Source organism: Equus caballus, chromosome 11, assembly GCF_041296265.1.
Source record: "Equus caballus isolate H_3958 breed thoroughbred chromosome 11, TB-T2T, whole genome shotgun sequence".
Classification (NCBI taxonomy): Eukaryota; Metazoa; Chordata; class Mammalia; order Perissodactyla; family Equidae; genus Equus; species Equus caballus.
In genome coordinates this window covers 897,000-920,817 of record NC_091694.1, presented here as the reverse complement: position 1 = coordinate 920,817, position 23,818 = coordinate 897,000, and the positions used below count along the sequence as shown (strand labels likewise).

General features: G+C 55.8%; 1 protein-coding gene and 1 pseudogene across 3 annotated transcripts; both read right to left on the bottom strand.

The window, feature by feature from the left end:
- Positions 1-364: 364 nt before the first annotated feature.
- On the bottom strand, positions 365-3,236 carry LOC100057153 (cardiolipin synthase (CMP-forming)-like; annotated as a pseudogene).
- Positions 3,237-4,792: 1,556 nt separating this feature from the next.
- SECTM1 (secreted and transmembrane 1) lies at positions 4,793-23,217 on the bottom strand. Of its 3 annotated transcripts, XM_070226771.1 has the most exons (8): positions 23,103-23,217; positions 12,328-12,473; positions 11,819-12,133; positions 10,825-10,857; positions 10,457-10,608; positions 6,354-6,441; positions 5,978-6,111; positions 4,793-5,201 (listed from the first exon to the last, which is right to left on the bottom strand). In XM_070226771.1, exons 2-8 carry the CDS (start codon positions 12,413-12,415, stop codon positions 5,094-5,096), a joined length of 918 nt encoding a protein of 305 aa, XP_070082872.1. In that variant the 5' UTR covers positions 12,416-12,473; positions 23,103-23,217; the 3' UTR covers positions 4,793-5,093. The 3 variants fall into 3 exon arrangements, with proteins under 3 accessions (XP_070082872.1, XP_070082873.1, XP_001490633.1); XM_070226772.1 differs by lacking the exon at positions 10,825-10,857; XM_001490583.5 differs by lacking the exons at positions 10,457-10,608; positions 10,825-10,857; positions 11,819-12,133; positions 12,328-12,473; positions 23,103-23,217 and adding an exon at positions 7,674-7,974 and having other exon boundaries at positions 6,354-6,674.
- Positions 23,218-23,818: the final 601 nt, after the last annotated feature.

The window sequence follows — 23,818 nt, the reverse complement described above, 5'->3', positions numbered from 1 at the left end:
TGTACACAGATCTAAAAATCAAACATAAAATTGTGTAGCCAAGTTGTGTAGGACATATATTTACACTCAGGAAATTCCCTAGTGCTTTGTGAGCAATCTCAATTCTACTAAAGAGAAGTGGCAGCTCTTCAGCTTCCATGCTCCAGAACTTTTTAAAAAAACATAGTAAAAAATGACTGACAATGATTGGAATAATTGGTACCTTATAAATTAATTAAGAAACCTAAGATAAAAAAATTCTAAATGACAGTTTTGTTTGTATTTAAAAATACATTGGAAATTTTGCATGCACCCATGATCAAACTTATTTTCAATGCACATTACTTAAATTCTGATGACATGGTTTGCTCTGATGAGTCCTTTTTCAAGCTGAACACCAAGCCAGGGAAACTCGTGGAGATGTCCACCAGCCACCGATGATGTATACTGCTTCCTCGCTAACAACGAGGGCTGAATTTCGTCTGCCTTTTATCACCTGAACAGTTTTCTGACCATAATGATAATAACTGTAAGCTGATGCAACTGTGGTGAAAACTATAAAAATCCACTGTATCTGAAGATAGATGCTGTCAGCACAATCGAAAACTGGAGCTGCCAAGAAGCTGTCACCAAGATAGCTGGACCTTTTTATTTCCTTTGCTGATGAAAGTTAGTTTTAACCTAGCAGTGGCAGAGCGAGGACTGGAACGCTTAGAAAGTGTTTGTGGTGTTGGAAGAGTCTGATATCTGACATAAAAAACAGCAGCAGTCAACACTGCATCTCTTGAAATTATCATACCAGTCAGTGGAACTGGAGTAAGGTCTGCATAGGACAAGTGAACATATAAGATACCGATAAGTATTTTTATCAACAAGTGGTTAGAGCATGTCCCAAAGCTGATTTTTGATTGGCCCTGTTTCTTTCTTTCTTTCTTTTTTTCTTTTTTGCCTTGAGCTAACATCTGTTGCCAATCTTTTTTTTTTCTTCTTCTCCCCGAAGCTCCCCAGTTCACAGCTGTATATTTTAGTTATAGGTCCTCCTCGCTCTGCTAGGTGGGACGCCCCCTCAGCATGGCCAGAGGAGCGGCTAGGTCTGCACTCAGGATCTGAACTGGCGAAACTCTAGGCTGCTGAAGTGGAGCGTGTGAACTTAACCACTTGACCATGGGGCCGACCCCTGATTGCTGCAGTTTCAAGCAATAAATCCATCCAACAAATCTGCTAGCCTGGCTAAAGCAAAAACTCCTGGAGCAATGTGCAAATCCACTTCAATAATCAAATTGCCCAAAACTAGGGCCAAGCCAATTGTCATCATTGACAATATATTCAGGATTGTCCATGGGTTTTCATACAGGCTGGTGTGAAGCCAGTATGGTGGGGTTGCGGGTGGGGAGAGCTCTGCAGCCTGGGGCCCTGGCCCGCCCCTCCTCCACTGAGGCCTCGAAATCTCAGAGAACCTCGGCTGTTTGGCTACTGGTTTTCAAACCCCAGCTGAGTCTTTTCTTTTAAATCCAGTTTGAGACTGTCTTTTAACTGATGAGTTTGGCCCATTTACATTTATTCTAAAAGTATTTATTGTATAATTATTGCAATTGTAATTACTGTAATTAGGGCTATTATAGCTGTTGTTGAATCAGGACTTTATTTCGTTATCTTATTTCCTATTTTCCTCTTGCTACACATTCTTTGCATTTATTTTTCCTCCTTTCCTATATCCACTGGACTGCTCTTTCTGCTGCTTTAAACGGTGTGTGCTGCTTTGTTTCTTACTGCAGCTTCCCTTAAGCCCCGTCCCTGTCCATTTACCTAGACTGATTTCTTAGTCTTGTCTTCATCTGTGCTTTCCTCCTCACAAGATAAATGCCTCAGCATGTTCTCACTTCCTTTGTCTCCACCCTCCCTCTCTCTGTTGTGTTGGTGTTATCTAGAATTTTAGTTCTAGATTGGTATATAGTTTGCACATAGATTTTACATTGTATGTTTATTTTCTTTGGTCATTGTTTCTTGGACAAAAGTAAGCTCTACCGAGTTACTTGATTGCTTCTTATTTCTCCTGTGTTGGGTCTCTTCTTGAACACTGCCTCCAAGAGCAATTTCAAAGTCAACTCTTGGCGGAGTGTCTTAAGACCTTGTATGCCTGAGAATATCTTTATTACGTCCTTATATTGAAACAATAATTTAACATTTGGGGTACAAAGTTCTTTTCTTTCAATATTTAAAGGTATTATTCCATTGTCTTCTTGAATTCAGAGCAGTCATTGAGAAGTCTGATGTCATCTGGGCTCTAAGATTTCTCTCTGCTTTTGATGACTTGTAGTCCCCAGACAGTCCAGGTGTGGGGTTCCTTGTCTCTCCTGGCTGGATGTGTTTCTCCTTCTATTACCTGTGTCTCTCAGGCTTCTTTCTCTCTCTTTTCCTTCTGGGAGACTTTCTCAGTCGGACCACAGCCCTCCTCCCCGTGCTGGTCATTCCATTATTATTTCTTGGGTCAGCAATTATAGTTTCATCCCTAACATTCCCACATGCACGCTTTGATGACTCCTCTTTCCTGCTTCCTGTACTCTGAGGATGTTGGTTACTCTGGCTTTGGCTCTGGTGCTGCTTGGCCCTGCTACAAAAGGTGGACATGGCCCAGTTGGCCGTCCATCTCCTGGAGAGGCTGCCCTGCCCAGGACGCTAGGTATCGGGCCATGAGCCTTGAGGGGGCCCAGGTCTGGTCCAGGGATTTTGGGAGACAACCTGGAGTGGGGAGGGGGTGAACCTCTGGGCAGGCTGAATACCCCTCCCGGAACCCTTAGCCACCTTGCCGACCCCCTCCCTGATGGCTGCCCTCCCTGGCTAGCTCCTGTGTTGGAAGCTTGGCTTTCACGGGAGGCTCAGTGGCCATCCTTGGGCTTTGGGGGCCACTGTGGGGAGGAGTCAATGACCTCAGGTGTTTCCACTGCTGCGCTCGGCCATCCTGGGCCAGGCTGACCTCTGTTTCTTGAAGTCTGAAAGCCCCCCACCCCCGGGGAAACCCCCAAAGCTGTGGCCTAGGGTGGGGGCTGTTCCTCCAAGTTTTTCCCCTCACAGTCAAGGCTTTTGCCTCCAGCTTCCATGGTCTCGGTCCACAGCCACACAGTTGATGGGGCGTTTGCTCTGCGGAGGCCTGCTCTGAGGGTTCACCAGGTATCTCACTTAGCCCTCACGGCACCCCCCAGGCAGGGCAGCCAGTACCCTTGTTTTACAGACGAGGAAATCAAGGCCCGAGAGGTCATGGTGACTCCCTGCCCCAGCGAACACACATCCCACCACCCAGAGAGAACCAGTGTCAACATCCCTTGTCTGTTCTTCCAGTATGTCAGTGGTACAGACATAAAAACACAGCCATGTAATTACACAACCACGTACACCCATGTGTATTTTATAAATGTGGGGTCATACACACATTCTGCACCCAACTTGTACCATTCGTGGCGTCTTGTGAAGATCCTGGTAGAGCTAGATTCTTCATGGCGCCATGTCTACGCCTGCTGCATGTGTGCGCCAAAATCGATAGAGCAGTTCTCTTATTGGGACACTTAGGTCATTCTTCAGTTAATTTTTGTATTGAAAGCAGCACTGCAATGGATATTGCTGTAGTTTTGGGGTTTTTTGCTGGGAAAGATTCACCCTGAGCTAACAACTGTTGCCAATCTACCTCTCTCTCTTTTTTTTTCCTCCCCAAAGCCCCAGTACATAGTTGTATACTCTAGTTGTAAGTCCTTCTACTTCTATGTGAGCCGCTGCCACAGCATGGCCACTGACAGACGGGTGGTGTGGTTCCACACCCAGGGAACTGAACTTGGGTGGCTGAAGCACAGCACCCCAAACTTTAACTACTAGGCCATCAGGGCTGGCTCGATATTACTGTAGATTTGCTTCTGTGCCCAAAGATCACTTCCCGAAGATACAGTTCTACAAGTGGGACTTCCCAGTAAAAGCGACCTCATACTTGAATGACATTTTAATCTTTGCAAACCCAGGGGGTGAACGGCTACCTCATCTCAGTTGATGTTCCATTGGTAACTAGCAGTTTGAATGGTTGCCTATGTCCATCAGTCATTTTTGCTGTTTGTACATTCATATCCAAGTATTCATCTTCTTCCCATTGATTGATAAGGCTCTTTATAAATTAAACGTATTAGCCCTTGTTCTATAATTATTTCTCAAACATCCCCTCCCTGAGTTTGTAGATGCACGTCATTTATCTCCGTAGTGATTTTATAGAGACAGGTCTTAGGAGTTTCCGAGCAGCCGATTGTGTTCGTTTTGTCTTTGCAACTTTGATGGAAGATTCCTCGGTACAGGATGGGGCAGAGCAGGAAGCACAGTCTGCTGCTTCTGACCCAGAGTCCAGGAGGACACCCACCACCATTCACACTACGCAGGCGGGCGACTGTTGCCCACCGGGAGGCAAGTTCCCCATGGCTCCACCTCCCGCACCCCTCCCATGAGCGCACACAGGGAGGGCCCCTTGTGAGGACACCCAGGTCACGGCTGCAGCTCCCCTTCCTCCATCCCCATCTTACCCTGTGGTGGAGGCAGGTGAGGGTGGGTGAAGGGGGGTGGGGGTCGGGGTGGGCAGGTGGAAGGGCGAGAGGGGGGCCGGTGAGGGCTCCAGACTGTGGGGCGCCCTCCAGGCTGGAGGGAGGAAGTGCCCATTTCCTCTCTCTTCTTCTCACACGTAGTCACACAAGCTGCAAACGTCCTAGGAGACCCTTGGGGAGGGTGCCAGGCAGGCCTCTCCCTCCTCCACTCTGAGCTGGTTGAGAAACAGACACTGGGGTCAGAATAGGGAGACGAGAAGCACTTTATTTCTGGCAGTGGCTGCCCCCTCTCCCCCCCGCACCAAGCTGCCTGCTGCCCCTGGCTGCAGCAGGACAGAGAGACAGACAGACTTTCTCCCTGGTAGCTTCAAGGAGCCAGGGGCAGCTGGGCAGGGAGAGGAGGGCAGGAGGCAGCCAAAGAAGACTTCTCAGAGGAGGTGCCCAGAGCCTGACTGCTGCAGGAAGCTGCCCTCGCGTTGGCACTGGCTCCGCTGGTCTTCCCGGAGCTCTGTTCGGGCAGAGGGAGGCCCAGGGGGCCCACGGGGCTCATTGGTACGGGTTGGGGGTGGACACTGTGTTGCGGCGGCTGTAGGACATGTCCTCGTACACCACACACACCGAGTTCTTATCACTGGCCCAGCAGAGTTTCTTGATCTGAAAGATAAAGCCTGTCGTCTCCCTACAAGGGGCCAGCTCCCTCTGGGGACCCTCTTTCTTCAACGCACACCCCCTTAGGAAGCCTTTAGATTTTAGCCTTGAAACGCCGCAGGGCCTCTGGGCCTGCAGCCCGCCCCTCAGTTGTCCTGAGCTGCCCCAGGCCTGGGCAAGGGGGTGGGGCAGCCCAGGGGGCAGTGGCAGGGAGGTTGGAAGTGACCTTGCCCCCAAGGACCTGGACAGGGACCAGAAGCTCGTGAAGCTGGGGAAGGGCGGGGGTGAGGGGCAAACATCTGAGGGACCAGGGGCAGAACTGACCGATTCCTGGCCCCTGTCTCCGTCACCTCCTTCCCCTCCCACCTGCAGCACATGTTCACACACGCTCACATGTACACGCGCACTCACATACGCACACACATCACACAGGAAGTCACACGCAGGCATCCCCAAGCTCTCTGACCGGTCTCTCTGGACCCTCCTCCCACCCTCACCCTCAAATTACTGAGCAGCACATCCTGCCGGTACCCCGGCCCGGCCCCGGCCCGCCCTGTATCCTTAGGACTTGGTCTGGGCTCCAGTTCTTGAGTTTCCCTCCCACCTTCCACCCTGCCATCCAAACCCTTGGAGCTCCAGGGGAGCCTGATGGAGGGGACGGGTGGGTGCTGGGGTTTCCCGTCTGGCCAGCTCTCTGGCTTCACCACTCTTCTTCCCTCCCTGCTCTCCAAGACGAGCCAGCTTATAGGGACGCAGGTAACAGCTGGGGCATTCATACTGACCTGGGTCCTCCTCAGCACACACACCGCCCCCAGTCCTAGCCCGATGAGGAAGAAGCCCACAGCCAGGGCCGTGGGGAGGGCAGGGTGTATCAGCTGAGCCTCCCGGCATGTGTTCACTGCTTGGGACAGTTTGTCTGGGAAGAAGGAACAGAGAGAGGCACTTGGCAGGTGGGGGATTCCATGAGAGCTTTTGGGGTTCAGGGCAGGGAGGGGACCTGGAGTGGGGGACAATCCAGGAGGCTTGCTGGAGGAGGCAGGCTTGAGCTGGAAGGAACCACTCAAGCAAGTATAGAGGGAAGGTCCCCAGACAGTGGCAGGCAGAGGCCAGCCTGGCCAGCATGTAGGTGGAATGGTCCTGGGGTGGCACGCTCCCTACCTGTCACCACGACTGAGGTCCCGGGGCCCTGGATCTCCCTGATGTTCTCCATGATGGCCTGGCAGGTGTAGATGCCGGTGTCAGCCAGCTGCAGGTGGTGCACAGTGATAGTCAAGTTGTCTCGTGGCCCTGAGAAGGTGACGCGGTCCGAGAACCGTTCGTCCACGGTAGTCTTCCTCTCACCCTCATAATAAATCACGTTGCTGGGCTTCGGCCAACTTTGCTTCAGGTGGAGCCCGAGCAGGGTCCCGCTGGTGCAGCAGGTGATGTTGATGGAACTCTCCTCTGGGGCGATTATGTAGGGAGGGGACTGCTGCACCTCTGCAGGGAGGCCCAGCCACCGTCACCACCTGCCTGGCTGCAGGAGCAGGGACTTGTCTGTCTGCAGGGGACGGTGGTGGGATGGAGGGGCCCTGGGACAGCCCGCTGCTGACACATCACCCTGGACGAGGCACCCTGTGGGAGCCTTGGAGCAGCTCAGGGCGCCAGCACCCAGTGGCTACACTTGAGCGCTGAAGGGGCCACAGGGACCGGGCCATCTTCGACCTCTCCCCACCCTGAAGTTCCAGGGAAGGTGGAGCTGGGCTTCTTCCTTCCAAACAGCCGGCCCTCCCCTGGGGGGCTCTGATCACTCTCCCTGACTCCACACCCTCTCCCTCCCTTCCAGGACAGTCCCTGAGATAGCAGGAGGCACTGTCAGTCTCCCTCTCTCTTTCCAACGCTGGTGCCTCAGTTTCCCCATGTTTCCAGGCACCTGGAGCTGGTGGCTCTGTGGGGTGGGCACATCCTGTCTTGTCTGTGGGACACCAGAAACGTCCCCCCTCTGCCCAGCTGGGGAGCAGCGGGACCAGCTTCCTGGTGCAGACGCAAACCTTCCTTAACCTAATGCAAACATCAGCTTCTCCCCAAACTAAATTCTGCAGCTCTTTCTTTCTCTCCTTTTTTTGTTTTTTTGCACAAGAATTGTGCCGGCTGATCCCCCCACCCTACTTTATGTCACTGGCCTTTCCATCTCACTGCAGAACTTCACACATGTATCTGTTTTAAAAAGCAAACTAAAGGGCAGAGTTCTCTCATGACAGAGGCCACCTTGCTAACTGTAGAAGAGAATCTGGACATTCAGGTAAAGAGAAAAGAGAGCTCGAAGCTGGTGACTCTGCACCCAGACGTTACCAACGTCTGCTGCTCGTTGTTTTGTGACAGGTGTTCAAGGTCTGTGGGGGGCTCTGCGGGAAGGTCATGCTCAGCATCCCCAGACCACCCTCTTCCTGGGAAGGAGCATCCGAGTCAGGGGCAGCAGGGCAGCTGGGAAGCGCTTACCTTGGGCGGTCAGGGCCCTCAGCAGGTTGTGGACAAGGGCCAGGAGCAAGGGGAGCAGAGAGAGCCCCGGGGCCATGCTCGCTGCCACCCCACCCACCGTGGACCCAGCGGCAGGCAAAAGGCAGGATCCCTCACAGCCAGCCGCAAGTCTCTTCCTGTCTGCAGCACCCAACTGTGTGCGCCTCGGAGGCCCCACCCCAAAAGTCCTGATGAAAGGTCACCTCCCAGGGGTCCAGGCAAGGTGAGACGGAGTAGGAGGCAGGCAGAGAGGGCGGCAGGTGGTGGCTGGGACACTTGGGGGGAGGGCTTCTTGGAGGTGGAGCCATGGGCGGGGGGAGGCAGACCTGGCTGAGTCCCACTGCCTCACTGGGTGCCCACAGGGTGACCCTTTGCCCTGGTTCCTCACCGTTGCTGTGTCTCCACAGGGCACATAAGGGGAGAGGAGAGAAGAGGGTGAGGCCAGGGGATAGGAGTCAGGATTAGGAGAAAGACAAGGGGGCCCCCTGGGTGGGGCGGGTCAGGCTCCAGCTGCCCTCGTCCTCTGGGACACTTTCTGCTGGAACCTGATTTACACCCAGGAATCTGGCTCATCACATCAGTCACCTGGCAGCACTGGGGCAGGATGGGGCCGGGGGTGGGGTGGGGTGGAATGGGGGGAGGGTAGCAGGGCCTCGAGGGCCTTGTGAGAATGCAGATGCCATATTTCCTTCCAGGTGTCCTGCCTGGGGTGTGCAGGGAGCAGAAGGACTTTCGTGGGCCCCTTCCACCTTGAGATCAACAATAAAACGACCTTAGATATCACTTTATCTGCCCCAACACTTTTGGTCTGTTTCCAGTGAGACAGAATAGATCTCTGCAGCCCGCAGAGCATGGAGGCCCTGGTGCGGCGCCCGCTGTGTCTGGCAGGTGTCAGCCTGGCTCTGGGATAGGCCTGCCTGGCGGCGGCACATGCCCGCGGTCGCAGTGGTCACCATGCACCACATGGGGCCTCCAGTTTGTGGTTCCTCACAGTGAGCAGGGGCTTCCAGATGTCAGTACCTTTCAAACGCCTCAGGACTCTTTATCACTTTAAGACATGAAGCAGCTTCTTTTAGATTCTTATGTTTTCCATTTAAAAAATATTTTATTTCTCAGCTCATTTGATGATTTACTGGTTGGTTTTTTTTTTAAAGATTGGCACCTGAGCTAACATCTGTTGCCAATCTTCCTTTTTTTCCTTCTTCTCCCCAAAGCCCCCAGTACACAGTTGTATGTTCTAGTTGTGGGTTGTGCCACGTGGGACACCGCCTCAGCGTGGCCTCAAGAGTGCTGCCATGTCTGCGCCTGGGATCCGAACCAGCGAATCTCCGGGTCGCCGAAGCCGAGCGCACGAACTGAACCACTCCGCCACGGGGCTGGTCCCGCTTGGCTTATTTTATTCACCTCGAAAAAGCCCTATATGTATGTAGTAAGAATGCACGGGGATTAGGAATACTGCTGCGTGAACCGGTGTGGGATGGGTCGGGGCCAGCAGGGCGGACGGGGCAGGGCAGCCGGGCGAGGGAGGCGCGGGTGGGACCCGCCCGGACCGCCCAGCCGCCCGTGGGTCTCCTCAGGGCCGGCGCCGCGGCTGCGCCCCCTGGTGGTGGGGGCCGACGCACCACCTTAGGCTTCCCGTCCCCGCTCTGGGCCTCGCCGCTGCTGGCAGCAGGGTCCCCAAAACCTGTTCCTGCTCGTAGTCAAACGCCAGGAGCGTGCCCGAGATCCACTTAAGACCAAAACCGGGCGCGTCTGGAGGTTACCCGCGTGCCCCTCCTGCTCCTGGGGCGGGAGCGCGCGCAGGAGGCACCCACCGCCCGCAGTGGGCGGGCCCACGAGGGAGAGCGTCCCATCAGGTCAACTGCTCTGGAACTTAGATTTTTGCATTTCTGGCCAAAGGGTGAGGGAGCCAAGAGAGCTGCTGAGGACGTAGTGGGAAGGGCCTGCGTGGCCTGCCTTCCCAGGAGGCCACGGTCTTCACCCTGGGTCCACTCTCTGCGTGGGACCCAGAGTCCTCACTCGGCTGAAAAAGCCGCTGCCGAAGACCGCACACTGGGCAGGTCTCCGGGCCAGCAGACCAGTGCTGATGGGTTCACAGGTATCTGTCAGCCGGGTGGGGGAGACGGGGACAAGCAGGCCTCCACTGCTTGGGCTGTGATCACCCTGTGCTGGCAGCCTCTGGGTCAGGGTGGGGCTCCTGGGGCTTGATGCCAGATGCCCAGAGGGCTGGATCACCCTCCCAACAGGCCCATGTTCCTGGGGCTCTGAACCAACCCCTCTGGGGAGGGAGAAATGACAGCTGTGAGCAGAAACCAGTGCACATAGACACTCAGGCACACACCCACCCACCATCCACACTCACACACATGCACACACAGACACACCCACCACACACGCTCACGCACATGCAGCACCGCTCCCGCCCCCGTACCCATACATCCTAGGTCTCCTGGAAGGAGCAGGAAGTGCAGCCTCCCCACCCATGCTGTCCTCCCGGGCACCCTGGGGACAAAGTGAGGCTTGAGGGACAATGGGAAACCAGAGGCCTGGCTGGGAGTGGGGTACACAAGTTCTGGGCCTGGGACTGCCATAGCCAGCTAGGGTCCTCTTGGGGAGGGGCACTGGCTCTTTGGGACCCCACACTCCCACTCCTCCCCCTAGCCCCGGTGGGTGCAAGGCCAGGCGGCCGAGTGTCCAGGCCAAGTCCGGGGTGACCCCCACCCAGTCCCCCTGCTGGCCCATAGACAAGGAGCAGGGCCTCGTACCTGCGGAATATTTGAGAGCTTCAGGGAATGGCGCCTTCTGCACCAGGCCCACATGCCGAGCACCAGGATGAAGAGGATGACAATGACAGGGATGACAAAGACCATATCAGACTGGCTCCCCACCTCATGCAGGGGGCGTGGCGACTCTGGGCCTGCCGGAAAGTGGGCGGGAGGCCTTCATCATGCATTCCTGGAGCAAACCTGGGAGGGGACATCACTTCCCGTGGCCCAGGGTGGGAGAGTGGGAGGGGTGATGGGGTGTGCAGGATGGGCCTGGGTGCCAGGCACAGAGGGCTGGGAGACCCGAGGGGGCTTCCGGGGGCACAGGCTCCTCGCCTGCACCTCGGGGTAAGGAAGCAAACACCCACCTGGGTAAGGTGTGAAGAGTGGGTCCTGGGGCTCTGCCGAGGAGACACAGGCAGGTTAGGGGCCTGTCCAGGCCCAGCCCTGGTGCAGTCCCCACCCCCAGTCCCAGGTGTCGGATGAGACCTGGATACAGGAGTCCATGAAGGGCTCACTGGGTCCCCCTCCCAGGGCCTGGCCAGTGTGGGGCACGGGTCTCAGCCCCTCTCCCTGCCCCTGGGGGCGGGGGGCAAAGCTGAACCACTGCTCCCTGCCCCTAGTGCTCAGGGTGACCATGACTGGGTTAGAAGCGGGTGTGGGGGGCGGTGGAGACTTGCTGAGTTTTACAGCAAAGGAAGGGGTGGAAGAGGAGCAGTGGGGTGGAGAGGAGGGTTTAGGGGTCATTGCCCTTGTGCAGCAGGTGGGGGTCGGGGAACATCCAGGGCCCAAATGCAGGGGCAGCCCAGGGGAGGGGACTTGTGATCCTGTGGGAGGTCATGGAGGGGGGCCCAGAGGTGAGGGGGAGGTGGGAGGGCAGCTTGGGGATGTTCTCTGCTAATTGCTTCCATTTCCTCAGTGAATCAAATAAGTAGCCGGATCCTGGGCGAGAGTGAGGGGGCGGGAGAGAGGGCAGAGGGGCTGGTGAGTGGAGCAGGGTAGCGGGTCACTGTGGCCACGGGGGTGTGAAGGGGGCGCCGTTAGATGTAACCAGCGTGTCCTGGAGGGGGTGCGGGGACAGGTGCGAGGGGAGCTAGTGGTGAAGCTGGGAGGGGGTGGTCAGAGAGGGGTCCTGGTCTTGGGAGAGTGCTGGCTCTTTGGGTGGCTGGCGCCCAGGGTGAGGCTGCGGGAGTGGGGTGCTGCTGGAGAAGGCAAGGGGCCCACGGGGTCTCTGGGTGATGGCAGAGCTTTGTGTGGCTTCGTTTTGCTGGAATCCAGGCCTGCCCTCCCAGCCCAGCCACTGCTGAGCCCCTGGGGGGCAGGCAGGAAAATGCCTGGGGGGTCGAGATGCCCCTCCCCCACCTGAGACATTCAGGGTGGTGATTCCAACGTTTATCTGGCCTCCTTGGAGACGCCATTTGTACTGGCCAGACTGATTGTCCCAGGCGTCCTCAATCACAAGCTGTGCCATGCCTCCTTGAACCCGCAGGTGCCACCCATCCTGAGAGGTGTTTCCTTGGGGGGCATTCCTGAAGATGTACTGGCAGTCCGTCCTTGCCGCCACACTCAGGCAGATGGTGATGTTGGAGAAGGGGTTGGAGATGTTGCAGGCCATCATGGCACGTGCCCCCCTGGGCACAGACACCACGCCCTGGGTGCAGGTAGGGTTGTCCCAGCCTGTGCGGAGGGGAAGGTCACTCACGTGGGTCATGGCTGGGGCTCAGAACATTCACAGACTGCCCGCCCTAGGGTTATTGACATTCCCTGGGGCCTCGGCCCCTCCTGGGCCTGAACTCAGTCTGCTGCCCCCATCCCTGGCTTGCCCCCACTGAACCCCCCCCCGGCAGAGAGAGTGGGACCCTGAGACTTACTTCCTTTCTGAGCACTGAAGGAGGCATCCAGGAGCAGGAGGGCCCAGAGCATCCTAGCAAGGAGGACAGGGGATGCCAAGGTCAGCATGGTCAGCGGACAGGCCTCAGGGGTTCAGCATCTTCCTCCACGGTTCTTGGGACACTCCCTGGAGGAAGGAAAGCCGATGGGTCAGAGGCCCCCCGGGCTGCTGCAGAAGTGAGCGGGAGCGGCTGCAGCTTGGGCAGGGGCAGGCAGGGGTCTGTGAATGCTGGAGCCTCCGCCCACCCCTTCTCCGTGCAGCCTGCCCCCGGCCCTTCTTGGTGCCTTTATAATGTGCACAGTGCTGGCCACTGTCCAACAAGACAGGAAACAAGGCACTGGGAGATAACCGTCCGCCCCTCCACCCCCAATCTGGGTTTATCTTTCCAGTTTCATAGTAAAACCTGCAAAACGGCCTGCGTCGTGTGTCCTATGGAAACGGCTGGTGCCACATAGACTCTGGGGCCCACTCTGCATTGACACTGTCCTAAGACCCCCTGGATGCCCCCAGTCCCCACCCCCCTTGTGCATTCTGTGGCTGGGCGCACCAGCTTCACTTCAGGACCTCCTTAGGGATACTTGGTCCACTTGCTGAATTTCCTTATCAACAAAGTCTTCCTGTGGAAGTCACGCGTTAGAATCCGGAAATCGTGGATTTTCACTTCCTCTGAACAGGCCCACCTCAGGCTCTTGGGATCACTCGGCCTTCATGAAACTGCCATTTATCCTGATGCGTTTAAACTATTTAAAAGTATTTTAAAATTGTTTGCCAGACCATTTGTTGACCATTTGATTAATAATAATGATAATAATTGGGGCCGTGTTGCCTAGTGGTTAAGTTCGTGCACTCTACTTCAGCAGCCCGGGGTTCGCAGGTTTGGATCCTATACCACTCATCAGCCATGCTGTGTCAGTGTCCCACATATAAAGATTGGCACGGATATTAGCTCAGGGCTAATCTTCCTCAACAACAACAAAAATAAAAATAAAATAATAACAGACTTTTCTCTTTTGTTTTTGAGCAGTTTTAGGTTTATGGAAAAATTGGGCAGAAAGTGCTGAGAATTCCCCTATGTTGGCACCCCAGTTTCTCCTATTATTAGTGTCTTGTAGTAGCATGGTGCATTTGTACAATTGATAAGCCAGTACTGATGTGTTATCATTGACTAAAGTCCATAGTGTACATTACGGGTCACCCTTGGTGTTGGACATAATGTGAGCTTGGACACATGTATCCACATTATGGTATCACACAGACTAATTCCACTGCCCTGAAAACACCGTGTCCCCCTCCGTGTCCCTGATCTCTTTACTGTCTCCATAGTTTTGCTTTTTCCAGAATGTCATAGAGTTGGGACCCTTTGGTTTTGAGTTCAGCTGTTTTTACTTTTTTTTCCAGTTGGGCAAGGGGATGGGGTGGAAGGGTAGGTGGGCCTCCTTTTGCGATGTTGTCTGCCCAGCCTGGGTGACCCGGCTGCAAGGAGACAGCTGCAGGTCCTGAGATATCACAGATGCAACTCACCCGGGGGGCTGAGTCCCGTCCAGCCACGCTGGGGGCAGACTTCCCCAGCACAGCCTCCCCGGGTGTGTCGGTTCTGAGCTGGTGTGGCCGGTGCTGCTGCCTCCAGGCTTCCTCTGTTTGATTTTCTAGACTTGTTTCTGTTCCTGATTTATTGTTACCGGAGGGCAGCTTTTTTTTCTCATGATATATGTACCACGTTTGTGAAACAACAGCAACCGACAGAGAACAGCCGAGGATGGAAGAACCACCGGGAAGACATTACCTGAGAGAGGCGGTGGGCACTCAGGGCCCCTCTTTCAAGTGTGTTCTTGTACACGCGTGTGCACGCACATGCATGTGGTTTTACGTAAGTGGAATCATATTAGATGAGATACTTAATCACAGGTACTCCGCCGCCCCCCGTCCTCCCTCCTTTCTCCCTCTGAACCGTATGTCCTGGGGTGAATGGTGGCCCCCAAAGGACATGTCCACCCAGTACCTGTGAATGTGACCTTATTTGGAAATAGGGTCTTTGCAGACATGATTAGTTAGGACGAGGTCAATTGGAGTAGGTTGGGCCCTAAATCCAATATGACTGATGTCCTTATAAAAAGGGGGAATTTAAACACAAAGAGAGAGACACTCAGGGAGAAGGCCACGGGGCGACGGAAGCAGAGAGTGGACTGATACAGCCACAAGCCCAGGAACGCTGGAGCCACCAGAAGCTGGATGAGGCAGGAAGGATGCTGCCCCGGAGGCTTTGGAGGGAGCACAGCCCTGCCAACAGCTGGATTTGGGACTTCTGGCCCAGAACCGTGAAATGAGAAACTTCTGCTGTCTTGAACCCCTCTGTGTAGTCCTTTGTTACGGCTGCCCCAGGACATGCAGACACTGTTCCCTCCCCTAACCCCACAACCGTGCCCCAGTGACTACGTGACCCAGCTTCCTTCTCACTCACACATAATCACACACAAACCCCAGACACATGGAGGGAGCATTTTGGGGTCGCGTTATGTCCATTTCTCTGCATCTGGTTCTCACTTTGCGGTGAGTTGGGGGTGCTCGATTTCAGCGACTGCGTGAGGGCCGCCCCTTCCCCACAGCCCCCAGTGCCGCCTGCCCCCTCACCTAAGCTTCTCCAGGTGACACGAGACTCCCTGTGCCTCACAGGCGTGTCCCGACTGCAGAGGCACCGGCCATCTCATCCTGTTACTGGCTCTTTGGGTTTCCGTGTTGTCACTGCCTTTGCAAACCTTTTGCCCATCTTTCTGAGGTTGTCTGTCTTCTCCTTACGGGTTTAGAAGACTTTCATGTCTTAAAGAAACTGTCATTTGTGAAGCAATTGTGTTCCCCAGTCGCTCATTTCTCCCTTGATCGTTTCTGGAATAAAAACTCTGCATGTTTGTATGGTATGTCTGGTCTGTCTCTGCCTTGAAAACTTCAAGGTTTTGTTTCAAAAGTATTTTTTGTTGTTTGTCTGAAGTGTCCTTTGGAAAAGGCCTCCCAGACTGTGGGGAATCCACGGATGGCCAAATCTCATCTATTTTTATCTTCAAATCTTGAATCCACGGCAAAGTCGTTCTGCATGGACGTGTGACGGCCGGCTCTGTGTCTTCCTAAGGAGGGCACACTGCACCCCAGGCGTTGCTTGAGTGAGACTCCTTGTCCCGGCCCACAGGGCGCTCGGGACCTGCTGATGGACCTCTCCACGCAGGACACTGGCATGGGTTTCAAGCCGTCTGTGTCTGTCTTCACCCTGGGGAGGCAGCTTCTCCCTTGTTGCTCTGTTAGTCTTTCCTTAGATGTTTGTTTTCCACAAGAACGTTAACATAATTTTAATCAACTTTTTTTTCTCTGAACCAGGAATTTGGTGACTGAGTGGAGAGGGATGCCTGCCCTGATCCTGCCTGAACCTGCTCAGATAATGCAAAACAGGCTGAGACCTCACAGCTGGACACAGTCCAGTGGCAGCCTTTCCAGTTTCAGGACCTGTCAGCAGTCGCCAGGATTGGGCATAAACAGCTCATCACCATTAAATGTTGCTGGAAACCTTATGTGGATGGAAGGTTCTAGAAAGAGGTGTCACAATTGCCCATGCTGGGGCTTATCCTGGCACCTCAGATAAGATCTGATCAATCCTTTTCCTGAATATTTTTACAAAATATCTTTTCCTAAATTGGAAGCTTCTGACACACCCGAGGGGCCGAAAGCCATACTTGCTGATCATTGGTGGTCACTCCCGCCCCCTGGCCAGAGCCCTCTGTGCCCACCTGAAGGGAGCCCCTGCCGGGCGCGGTCCTGCTCCTGACTCTGGGTCATGCACGAGCTGCACTTTGCAGGATGTGGGCAGAAATTCACCTTGTGTGGTCTCACCTCTGGCCACTGGCCGGGCCCTGGAGGAAGCCTTGGGAGGCGCCTCAGTGTTTCCAGTTTCTTTCTGCCTCAAGAACAGTCTGCTGGGAACTTTGCAGGTCCTCAGAGGTCTCCCAGGGACTTCCCAGGGCTGCTCCCTTGTCACAGGATCCAGGGCTTCCATGGGGTTGCACCTCCCTCATAGTGGCCTCAGAGGACACCACCTTTGTCCCTCAGCCATCAGCAGACACACAGCTGTCTCTGCTCTGCCGCCTCTGGCCGACCTCCGCACAGCCTTTGGCATCCACACTTCCGCAGCAGTCCAGTGCGGGTCCCGGTTCCCTGGTCTCTGGGGGCAGGAGGAGGCAGGCCAAGCTCGCCCCCAGCCAGTGATGTGGGAGGACACGTTCCCGGGGAGGCAGCATGCTGATCCCCAGGACTCCAGCCCTGCCAGGACAGGTGAAGGCATACCTGAGCCAGTGGGCAGGTGTCCTCAGGGCTGCACGGAGGATTCACATCCAAGGAACCTAAACCAGAATGCCACCCAGGTGGCCACCCCTGTGCCCTGGGCACGGAGTGAGCTGCAGAGCTTCCTGTTGGCGGCCCGGTGCACCTACCAAATGCCCAGCTGCACAGACACACCGCCCCGAATCCTCTGTCCAGACACATTTGTTTCCACCACAGCAACCTCGGGACTCAGCAGGAAGGGCAGGCATGTCCTCCCTGAAGGGAGGGGCCCAGGGGCCTGCAGCATCCAGAAGGAGGCCCTCCTGGTCGGACCATCCTCCTCACACACCGTCCTCACTGTGATCGGGTGTTTATCCTTCCGAATAAGTTTAGACTCGTGTTTCAAGTTTCAAGTAAATTTCCTGGATTGTTGCTTGAGAGTAAATGACTGGATGGATTGTTTCAGTCCTGGGCCTGCAAACCTGTGTGTGCGAGGGCCTCACTTCACGCAGACATGGCGACAGACAGATGCTGCAGTAGATGCTCTGTATACAGCAGGTGCTCAATCCCTGTGGACTGTGCAGCCTCCTCACTGTGAAGGGCTCGGTCAGTCCCAGCAGCAGTGGGCCCTCGGTAGGCCACTTCAGCCCAGCTGGATAGGTCAAAGGTCAGCCTTGGTCCTCACCTGGGCCAGGTGACACGGGGAGGTGGTGACCTCAGTGAAGACGTATTTATGTGCCACGTGATGACCTGCTCAGCTGGACTTTGAGAGGGAGGGTGTGTGCTGACAAGTGAAAGGAAGGCAGCCCAGCCTTGGGGGTGGGGTAGGGTGGAAGCCAGGCTGAGGTCTGAGGTCTAGCTGTTGCTCTGGGAGGATGCCAACCTTCAGTTTCGAGGGCAAGGCCCCCTGGGTGGGGGTGGCGGTGGGGGTGCTCCGGCCCTGAGCTTCGATCACTCCTGGCCTGGCTGCCCTTTGCTCTGGGGCATTTTGTCTGCCTGCCAGGGTGGAGGGGGCAAGCTCCCCAGATAAGGTCAGCCCCACCAGACCCCCGGCCCCATCAGCCTCCCCAGCTGACAGCCACCGAGGTTTTCACCACACCACACACCCTGAAATCCTAACAGTTACTTTACACTGACTCATTTTTCAAACCTTATTATCTATTTTAGCCTCACCTTGAGAAATGCGCATCTGTAAGTCATTGATGGACGTGCTATATATACCTATGTTTTTCTAGTACGCAATGAAATGACCACAAGACAACTAAACCAGGAAGTGCCACGGACCCCTACCACTACCTGGTGGCCTCCGTAGGGGTGCAGCCTCTAGAAAGGTGGCCCCTGGCCATCCTCTGTCATGTTCTCAGAGGGAGGCCAGTGTCTGTTCCCGCTGAGAGCTGGCAGGGATGCCAGCCTCCTCTTCCCGATGCCCAAAGCCCCCAGCCTCCCCTGAACCTTCCCCCAGACCCCGGACAGCCCTGTCCTCAGCCACAGGCACTTCCTGATGGCTCTTTACGCTCTCCCTGTGGTCCTGCCTCCCACTGTGAAAGCCCCTGGGTGGTTCCAGAATCTGGACACAGGGATACCCGAGTCCCACCCCTCTAGATTCCCCCACTGCATCCACCTTGGGCTGGTGCTATGGCCTCCATCACAACCCCTGTGGCACTGGGTGGCACGGAGAGCCAGCTGTGCATCTCATCGGCATCTTGATGGGCAAGAACATTGGCCCAGCGCCAGAAGTCTCAAAGGCCACAAGACTGACCAGACCCCTGTGGTGAGGACAGCAGGGGGCAGCAGCCAGTTCCACGCCCAGGGCCTGTCTGTAGTGCTGGCAGGGGTGGGGAGGTCCCCTGTTCTGGATTGAGAACAGCTGCTCAGGGCAGCTCCAGTCCTGGAACGGAGGAAGGACCGGGCAGAGGGGGCCGCAGCTTCCCCCTGGGCTGGGGCCAAATGTCAGGTCCACGCTTTTAGAACAAGAGGACCTAGGACTCCCCCTCCTCCAGGCAGGACTCCTCAAGGGGCGAGGAGTCCACCAAAAACGCAGAGCAACCCCCAACAAGGGTAGTCCTATAGAGCTGTGCTGGGCTCCCCACCAGCAGGGTCAGAGCCTGGGGCTGGGGACATCTCCAGCTTTGGGGCATGATATCCAGAAACGGCCCAGAACCATGGACAAGTCTTAACTCATCTGAGCCAAATCTGTAAAGGAGAGACACAAACTTCTACCTCATAAGAGCACAGGGGGAGCTGCCTGCCAAGAGCTGGATTTGAGATGAAAGCAGCTAGGCTGGAGAGAGACGGAATGGGGCTGGAGATGAGGAAGCTCTCCAATGTCTTCACACACATCCTGCTGCCCTAGCTGTCTGGGGCTCCTACAGCTCTGCTAGGTTCCACCTAGCCCTGACCAATGGCCTGGCGCTTTCTCTTTGGACCCGGGCTTAGATCTGAGCCAGGCCCAATGCTCGGTCACCAACGCTCAAATCCAGGCTTATCTGTGAGGACAGTGACCGGCACAGCTGCCCACTGAGCAGTCCAGACCCACAGGTGACTGGCAGGGGAGCCAGGTCTGCCAGTCAGGGGCGCCCCTCCCTGCTCACTGCACCGTCCTGCCTCTGCCACCACTCCCACTCCTGGGGAATCCCGCCCTTACCTGGAAGTCAGGAGATGTCTCTGAGACTGTTTTGGAAGTGCTGCCAGGGACTTTGGACTATCAGTCTGTGATTGAGGCACGAATGGCCACTGTCTGGGCACGGAGTCAAAGGCACCAGAGGCCCCTCAGAATGCTATTTCCAACCCCTCCCATCTGGCCTGCTGACTCTGTCATCCATTTATCCATTTGTGTGGGGGACATCCCTCCTTACCCAGCACGGAGAGCTGTGCCCCTGACCAGCTCTCCAGTGGATGATGGAACTCGCCACTGCGGAGGCCTGCTTGGCCTCCAAACCTCAGTGACCCAGTCCTGGAGGGCCCCGAGGGTCAGCTGCACATGCCGGGCCAAGCTCTTCCTGCCTGGGCAGTGGCTATGTGCACTGGCCTGCCCCCACCGGCCCCTGACTGCCCCAAGATCCTGTAGTTGTTCTGCATTTGATATTAAGAGCAGCCGAGCGGAGGGTCTATTTTCTCTCTGCAGCTGTCAGCACCGAGCTGCTGAGGTGGGCCCACCGTGCACGCCCTCTCACCTCCAGCAGGGTTGGGGCCACAGAGGGCCCAGTGGGAGGCGAGGGTGGCAGGAAGGAGAATCTTCCTCTGGCCTCCCTCTCCTCCAGGTCCCAGCTCCCAGCGGCTTTGTAATGTGAGCCCTGACAGTTGGGGTTTTTTTAATTGTAATGCAAGTGCTCGCTTAAGCTTTGACTTCCAAGGGATCCGCTTCAAACAGGGCTGTCTCTATCTTCAGTAGACGCAGAAAGACCAGATAAAGAGCCTCCCACAAGTTTCCTTTGCTCCAGAGATTTCTGGGTGACTTAGATGACTGGCTGTGTGGCCTCTTGTCCTTCCCTTCCCATGCCTTAATTCTCGCCCTTATGTTTTAAATTCAACAATAAAGAGTGAACCGCAGGGACCTGCCAGGGGGCGCAGCAGTTAAGTTCGCACATTCTGCTTCTCAGCAGCCCGGGGTTCGCTGGTTCGAATCCCGGGTGCGGACATGGCACTGCTTGGCAAGCCATGCTGTGGGAGGCGTCCCACATATAAAGTAGAGCAAGATGGGCATGGGTGTTAGCTCAGGGCCAGGCTTCCCCAGCCAAAAAGAGGAGGACTGGCAGTAGTTAGCTCAGGGCTAATCTTCTTCTTCTTCTTCAAAAAAGAGTGAACTGCAAAACCTTATGCCCCCACCCTGGACCCCAGTAAAAGTAGAACCCCAGGCCCACAGGCTCTCTCACTCTTCCTGAGACCTTGCTGTGGTCTCTGGACTGCTGTGTACTCTCCAGGCCTGTGAATCGTAAACCTTGTCTTCGAAGTTTCCTGACGGTTTATTGCTGAGAGCAACCGAGAGCATCTTGCAGTAGCGTCTTGCAGTCATAATGAGAACCCTGTGGGCAGGTCCAGCCACAACATTGATTCCAAAAGGGGAACCTGGGCCCAGGGGAGTGCCCCCAGGCTCTGTCAGTAGGCTGAGACCAGCACAAGACAGGCCCAGACCCTGGTCCAGCAGGAGGTGAAGGGTCTGCACGGAGCACTGCCCTGGAAAGGTTATCAGGAGCTACCCACTCCGCCGAGCCCACCGGGCAGGCGCAGAGGAGGGTGTGCTTCCAGCTACAGCACCAGACTTCCAGACTTTCCACTGCGAGTACGCTCAAGCTATTTCCCTGTGGGCCACTGGCATGAAGCCACAGCACCTGCAAGATGGGCCTGGAAACCTACTGTCCTTGCTTTGAACTGCGAGGCTCAGGAGACGCTGGGGTAGGCAAAGTGGCGGGACTGGTTCTACCCTCTGCTGGGACCCTCAGGAGGCCACTGAGTCCGCAGACTGTGAGGGGCCTGGCTCCGTCTGGGCAGCGGCCTAGGATTCGTGGCAGCGGCAGGGCCACCCCGTGAGCAGCAGCATGCAGTCATTGCAGGGAATTTATCAGGAGGAAATCCACTCTAGTGAATCAGCCTCCTCCCTCAGCTTGCTGGGCACAGTCCAGACGCCCAGGTGCACTGAAATTTCAGATACGTGACCGATCATTTTGTAGTATATGTTCTACGCAATGTTCGGGGCATACTTATATTTAAAAAGTGACTCATTATTTGAAATCCAAATGTGTTTGTAAGTCTGCTGGCTCTGCTGCTCTGCCTGAGTCTCTCACTTGTAGCCAACGCTGCAAAGGACAGAAAAACCAGAGAGAGAGGCCAGGGTGCGACAGGGCAAGTGACATTGAGAAGCAGAAAGATTGCGTGCATGGGGCCAGGACCAGAAGGCAAGAACACCTGAGAGGTGGGAAACAAAGGCAGCAATTCAGGTTTTTCCCAACTCGCCAACACAGGAATTGTATCTGCATACATTAAGATCCCAGCGAGACAGCCAGAGTCCCTGACCAAGGATGACTCTCAGATTTGGGAGCTGTTCACTTACAGGAATCAGGGACACACTTTGGAAAGTGTATGCTGCTGCCAGCACGTCGGCCCACTATGGGACTTTGGGAACTCTGAGGGAGCCAGGGTTGTGACAGCGTGGGTGTCCGTGGGGCCAGGTACAGAGGCTCCTTGGTTGGTGCCAGTCTCCATTCCCACAGCACTCCAGCAGCTGGTGCTGCTTTCCTACAGCTCAGGGGCCTCAGGTGCCTACGCTGATGTTTACGTGGAAAGGCTGCGCACAACACTGACCCAGGTGGCCTTTCATCAACACTGTAGAGAGAGGTGACGAACCACCACAAGAAGACAGCTGCAGCCTGTTAAGGCTGTGGAGCCCCAGCCTGAGCTCAGCGGAGGAAACGCCCCCGTCCAGGGTGCTGTTGCCCATATCCTGGTCCCTGCTGCTATCGCCAGGAGGGGACCCCAGCTGGGCCAGTAGTCCTCAGGCCAGGGTACAAGCAAACCCTTGCTGCCTCACAGCCTTTGCACAGGATGTCCCCCCTGCCTGGCTGCCTCCTGTTCTTGGCGAGCCACCTCCTCCCCCACCGCCAGTCCGGTTGCCCGTGCCAGCCCTGCCCTGGCCCCTGCGGCTGGAAGCACATCTCCCATCACCCTCACCGTTACTGTCCCCAGACAGGAGGTCTCCCAAGGGCTCTGGCTCCTATACCCACAGGCACAGAAAGTGTTTTTCAAACTGCAGATCATTAACCAGCTGACGGTGGTGAACTTAACTTAGAGATTGCTGCTGCGGTCAAACCAAAAATGAAAGGAGAATGTGGAAATGGACTGTAGAGTGCTCTCCCTGGTTAGGGGAAGTCTTGGGCATTTCATTTCTGCTTTACAAAGTTTGTGAGCGCAAGTGCTGTGTGTATGTGAGTACGTGTGAGAGCATAATGGGAATGCGAGCGTGAGTGCTCGTGAGTGTGTGCGCATGCCCCTGCGGGTGCACACGAGGGTGAGTGCCACCGCGGGGCACTGGGCCTGGACTTGAATGCATTTCACCCTAGTTGTGGTCAAGGGGCCGGAGGGGGCTCTGTCCAGACTCAGAAGACCTGGGGAGCCCAAGATGCCACCTCTCTGCCCCTCCAAGAGTCGAGCCTGGGGGTGCCCTGCAGAGACACAGGTCCCCTCTCCGACCTGCAGCCCCTGTCCTCACCCCTCCCCTGGCACGCACCCTGCACCCCCAGCCCCCTGGCTCATGGACCCCGGCCAGCACTCCGGGCCATGTCTCTAAAGCGAAAAGTGGCCAGAGCGGGTGAGGGTCGGGGAGCTCCACTCTCTCGAGTCTCCATCCCTGCAGATCCAAGTATGCGGAGCCCGCCAACACCAGAGTCCCACTGTCAACCTCTGAGCCACCCACCATGTCCCTCACCCCTCCTGGCCTCCCCTCCCTGCCCGCTTGCCCCTCACCTGCGCTCCTGCTCCTGACCCGTGCGGCTCCTCCTCACTGGCAGCCGCTGCTTGTCTGTGCTCTTCCCTCCTCTCCGTCCGAGAGGAAAACTGAGCCACCGAGGGCGGAGCCAGGGGAGGAGGCGGCAGTACTAACGATTCAGGATCCGCGGGAGGTGTGGCACCAGGTCCGAGATAGAGGGAAACCCGAGTTATGGGAAATCACTTGAGTCTCAAGAACTGCCCTGAGTCCACAGGAAAAGTTTATGACTTTCTTGGTACAGAATTCCTTATTACATTTTTATTAGAAACACTTCATTAGATTGTCCTTCTAAAGAAAACAGGAAAAGAGCAGGAGGCACTCTTCCGGGAGAGCTGATGCCCGGAGCTCTCTATGCTCAAGCGCTGATGCTTCTTTGCAGAGCTGGGTGGGTTCACGTCCCTGCGAGGACCCCACACGTGCACGCACACCGTGGGCCCCCTGAGCCCATTGAGGGCCGGCAGGAGCCTGTTAAGGCTGAGAGTTGTCGGAAATGCAAGGTGGATCCGTGTGGAGGCAGCGCCAGGCGAGCAGACAAGAGTGAAGGGCAGTAAGCACCCGAGCCTGTACGGGGCAGAAAGTTGAACTGCCCTGAATTAGGCCTTGAGCTGAGGGGCCCCTCCTCTCAGCTTGCTCCCCACTGAGGGTCCTACTGGGTGGGTGTGCAGACACACTGTGGACAAACTCAGGCGTCCCG